The sequence below is a fragment of the Rhodnius prolixus genome, unplaced genomic scaffold (genome assembly GCF_049639745.1).
Source record: "Rhodnius prolixus isolate KJV_2025 unplaced genomic scaffold, Rpr scaffold_4, whole genome shotgun sequence".
In the NCBI taxonomy this organism is placed as follows: Eukaryota; Metazoa; Arthropoda; class Insecta; order Hemiptera; family Reduviidae; genus Rhodnius; species Rhodnius prolixus.
In genome coordinates this window covers 2,849,898-2,855,121 of record NW_027411614.1, presented here as the reverse complement: position 1 = coordinate 2,855,121, position 5,224 = coordinate 2,849,898, and the positions used below count along the sequence as shown (strand labels likewise).

At 33.8% G+C, this 5,224-nt stretch overlaps 1 protein-coding gene across 1 annotated transcript; it reads left to right on the top strand.

The window, feature by feature from the left end:
- The first annotated feature begins 1,262 nt into the window (after positions 1–1,262).
- LOC141455531 (uncharacterized) lies at positions 1,263–5,012 on the top strand. Its single transcript, XM_074130649.1, has 4 exons — positions 1,263–1,334; positions 1,425–1,565; positions 1,668–1,959; positions 3,022–5,012. The coding sequence occupies exons 1-4, from the start codon at positions 1,263–1,265 to the stop codon at positions 5,010–5,012; spliced, it is 2,496 nt and encodes an 831-aa protein (XP_073986750.1).
- Positions 5,013–5,224: the final 212 nt, after the last annotated feature.

Here is a 5,224-nt window from a genome sequence, read left to right as displayed (position 1 = left end):
GTCAAGACGTTTCTAGCCAAGTACAACATCCCAGTTTTAGGCCATCCGTCTTATTCGCCTGACCTGGTCCCCCATATGACTTTTATCTGTTCCCCAAAGTCAAATCTGCATTAAAAGGAATACGATTTCAGCAGTCCGTTGAAGCTGTGAAGAAAAAGACTTCCAGCACTGTTTCGAACAATGGTTGTAGGGATTGGGGAGGGGTGTATATTGAAGGTGATAATAACTAAATATGTATAAATTTAAATTAAAATGTTTTACAGCAATAGTCTCGTTATTTAATAGCCACACATCGTATTGCCTTCTTCAGTGGCTATGCTATTTTCTGTTTTTCGACACGTTGGCAAAAAAGGACGAGTTGTTGTCTTTATTTGGACAGATTCCTTGCTAATTTGAATCCTTAATATAAATACTTTTATGACCATTAAAAGCTAATATAAATTCATGTTCATACTGTATAACGCCACGTACACGTCTAATTAATCAGTTTGGTACATAGAGGATTCGAAATCAACCATGTTCCCGTCTTACAGCTTCACATTCTTGACAAAAAGTGAAATAAAATTAATGAAATATTCTAGTACATGTTTAAAGATTCTGTATGTTGGATGCAAAGATAAAGTTTTAGAATTGTATAGTTGGAGATATATTTTATGAGGGCGTGGCCCGTGAATTTAAGCAGAAAACAATTATTACTTGGGCGCCATGGTAGCCGAGCGGTTATAGGCTTGAACCACAATGCATATTAGCATTGCGGTACTGGGTTCGATTCCCAGTCTTAGGCCTTGGATTTTATTTAATGGTTAATAAAAGAAATTTATGTTATATATTTATGAAAGTTAATGAGTTAGATTCTTGGAGGTGGAGCTGTGGTGGAGTAAACATCTCAGTGTAGTATATGTTTAAAATAATTAAAAAAGTGTGGTTATTGTCGGTTTTTTCAAATAAAATTAAGTGCGCTTTCAGTGCTAAATTTTAAGTTTAAATTGGCGAAGTCTGAAAAAAAAACTATCTAATAATTACTGAGAAATTTAAGAAAGAAATTATTCAATTTTAATAAAATTAACGCAGCGATCAGCGGGATTATAGGCGTGGCAAGAGTGGGGTTTAAGGTACAATACTTCACCTACCTACCTCTTCTGAGTATCAAGGTCAGTCCATCAGAATACTATCGTTTATTTACGTTAGAAACATTAGTGTAGGTCAAACTACATTTAACTGTAACATTTATTCTGATTGAGAACGAATATTATACTCGTACTATGGATGAATCAAGATTAGTGCGATTATTAACAGAATTTAAAGATGAAATTAAGAAAGAATTAGAAGTTAAGGTAGATCAAATTAAAGATAAATTAGAAGAAAATTGGAATAAAACTATTGAAAAAATTGAAACATGTGAAAGGAAAAATGCATTTTTGGAGAGGGAAATTAGGAGGAATAATTTAGTAGTGCATGGTCTTGAGGAAATAAAGAATGATACTTACTTCGAGTTAGAAAAACAGATTTTGAACTTAGTGAAAGAGGAAGTTAAGGTGGACATAAAGGAAGAGGAAATAGATTTTGTAAGGAGAATAGGAAAAAGAGCTGAGGGCAAAATAAGGCCGATTTTATTCGCTCTAACCACATATAGAAAAAAGGTAATGATTTTAAAAAATAAAAACCAGTTGAAAGATAAAGACGTTTATATTTCAGAAGATTATCCTAAAGAGATTATTGAAAAGAGAAAGGAGTTAAAAGAGCAGATGCTGGAGGAAAGGAAGAAGGGAAAATTTGCTATTATTGTATATGATAAACTAATAGTAAGAGAGTATAGCGGAAAGAAAAAAAGACGAGCTTCAAGTGGTACACCTCAAAAAGAGAGGGGAGGAAAACAGAGTGCAGAAAAAATTAAAGTAAAGAGAGTGAAAGACAAGGAGGCTAGAGGTTCAAAGGATTTAGGATTTTTCTTCAGAGATCGTACGAATTCGGAAAGCAGTTCAAGTTCTGTGTACTCCACTAAAAACACTAAAAATACGAAAACAGAAACTAAATAGGAAATAGAAGGAATTAGGCTCCCACGGCTTCTCGACATTGGCAATATCGGACATGAATCGAACGAAACTTTATTAACAACCTCCCAGAAAGGCTGGTCACCGAGGGAGAGTCAGACCATATCCTCCCAAAAATATAAGTACAAATCATATGCTAAATCATCTATTAATATTGGTACATTTAATGTTAGGACTTTGCTTGCAGAGGATCGTTTAGTTGAGCTTGAGCATGCATTATTGAAAACAGATCTAGACATTCTTGGTATATCAGAAATAAGAAGAGATAAAGAAAACATTATTATTAGGAAAAGTGGATACATTTTTTATCATTATGGCACTAAGAAGGGCAGAAATGGAGTTGGCTTCCTAATTAAGGCAAATTTAAAGAAAAATATTAAATATTTTAAACCAATCTCGGATAGAATTGCAGTTTTGGGAATGAGTCTAGGCAGCAGGAAATTAGTAAACATAATCCAGGTTTACGCACCAACATCCACTGCACAGGAAGATGAAATAGAACTTTTTTACAACCAGTTAGATGAAACTATTAGGAATATTAAAAAGAAATCACAAAGTAGATTATTAGTAATAGGAGACTTTAATAGCCAAATAGGTATGGGTAAGAAAGAGGAAAATCAGGTAGCGGGGATTTATGGTCTAGGTAGACGAAATAAGAGAGGCTGGAAATTGTTACGTTTCTGTCAGCAACACCAGTTGAGAATAGTCAACACTTTTTTTAAGAAAAGGAGAGGAAGAAGATGGACGTGGCAGTCGCCAGACGGCCAATATAAGAACGAAATCGACTTTATCCTCACAAACAGTAAAGCTATAGTGCAAAATTATAAGGTTTTGACTAATTTTGAGTTCTACTCGGACCATAGGCCAGTTGTCTGCAACATAGAATTAGATAAAATTATACCAGTACCTATTAAACATACTCTACAAATTCAAAAAAATTTTGAAGAAGTTAACTTTAATATAAATTTAGCAAACTGTTTCGATCTGAAAGATTTTATTGCGGATGTGGATGTACAAACATTATATGATGATGTAGAAAATGGAATCAAATTAACAATTAATAATCAACCTGAAACCAAGAAGGTGAAGATTTCAAAGCTCTCCGATAAAACAAAGGAATTAATTAGAAGAAGACAACAAATGAGAAACAAAAAGAATAAAAATAAAAAAGAGAAAATTGAGACTAATCAACTTTGTAAATTAACAAGAATTCATATAAGACAGGATATTCAGAAGTGGAATAATGATATGGTACAGAGGATTTTAGAAAGCAACAATTCAATAAAAAAAGTTAATAAACTCCTTTATACAGATAAAAAATGGGTAACTGGTTTAAAAAATAAAAACGATAATACATTACAAGACAGAATTGATATAATAAATGAAGCTACTTCTTTCTTTAGGGAAGTATATTCTGAAAAAGAACCTAATGCAACGTCGGAAAATCGGTCATTCCTTGATGACGATGAAATGGTGGTGGAGAAATTTTTGGAAGAAGAAATTCGGTTTTGTATCCGGAAGCTGAAGAAAGATAAGACCCCAGGAGAAGATAGTATAACTAATGAAGTAATTCAGTTAAGTGCACCGATCCTTCTTAAACCTCTGACACTATTATTTAATAGAATATTGGAAACGGAAATGATGCCAAAACAATGGGACAAATCTAACATTATACTGATTGCAAAGAAGGGAAATACGCAAGATTTAAATAATTTCAGACCAATAAGTTTGCTTTCAAATTTTTATAAATTATTTATGATGGCTTTGAAAAACAGGTTAATAGTGTTATTAAATGAGAACCAATCGATAGAGCAAGCTGGTTTTCGTAGCGGGTTCTCCACTATAGATCATTTGCAAGCAATAAACCAGATACTGGAAAAAGCGAGAGAATATAGAATTACAATATATATGGCATTAATTGATTTTCAAAAAGCCTTTGATAGTGTACGTCACAGCTATATATATGAAGCTCTCTATAAACAAGGGGTGCATTGTAAATATATAAGAATCCTAAGATATGTATATTCTCATGCGAAGATTCAAGTAAGAATGGATAGAACTGGATCAGAATTTGAAATGGGAAGAGGAGTAAGGCAAGGGGATCCCTTATCTCCCAATATTTTTAATGCAGTATTGGAGCAAGTATTTAGAGAGCTAAATTGGGAAAATTTAGGTATAAAAATCAATGGCAGAAAACTGAATAATCTACGGTTTGCAGACGATGTAGTTCTGTTTGCTGCTTCTGCCGAGGAATTGTCAAATATGATCGAGGACCTCCTTCAGCAGGCGTCAAAAGCAGGTTTAGGTATAAACGCCCAAAAGACTAAGCTACTGACAAACGGACCAGAATCAGCCATAACAATAAATGGAGAAGAAGTCAAGTGGGTGTCCGAAAGTATATACTTAGGACAAACAATTTCATTCCAAAATAGAACCACGCAGGAGGTGAATAGGAGAATCTCCATCAGTTGGAGAAAATTCTGGTCACTCAAGCACGTCTTTAAAGCCCCATTAACCATGGAAATAAAAAAGCAAGTGTTCAACAGTTGCATAACTCCCTGCCTTCTATATGGTGCTCAGACTTGGTCTTTGACGAGAAAAAATGAACAACGTCTACGTTGTACACAACGTGCGATGGAGAGGAGCATCCTAGGTGTAAAAAAGAAGGATAGAGTCCGAGCAACGGTAATTAGAAAGAAGACTTGTCTCACAGATGTGGTAATGACAGCTAAAAAAATGAAATGGAAGTGGGCTGGTCATCTGTGTAGATTTGAAGATGAAAGGTGGACACGAACTTGCTTGGAATGGTGCCCTTTCGACAGGAAAAGAAGAAGAGGAAGACAATTTCTGAGGTGGCGCGATGAGCTGAAAGGAGTAGCGGGCATGGACTTTAGTAGAAAAGCAAAGTCTAGAGAGGAGTGGGCAACTATGGGAGAGGCCTTTGCCCAGAAATGGGCCTAATTCCAAATAAAGTTTTAACTTATGTTTATTACAATTATATTATTATTTCAATTATATTATTATTATAATTATTTTATTATTATTTGTGGATTAGTTCTTTTGTATATCAATTTAATTAAGTGTAAACTTTCATTTCTTTTTAGTTATTAATTTTTCTACACATTTAAATAGAAATTTTTCTATTTTTTGAATGAAATTTTTATGTATTTGGT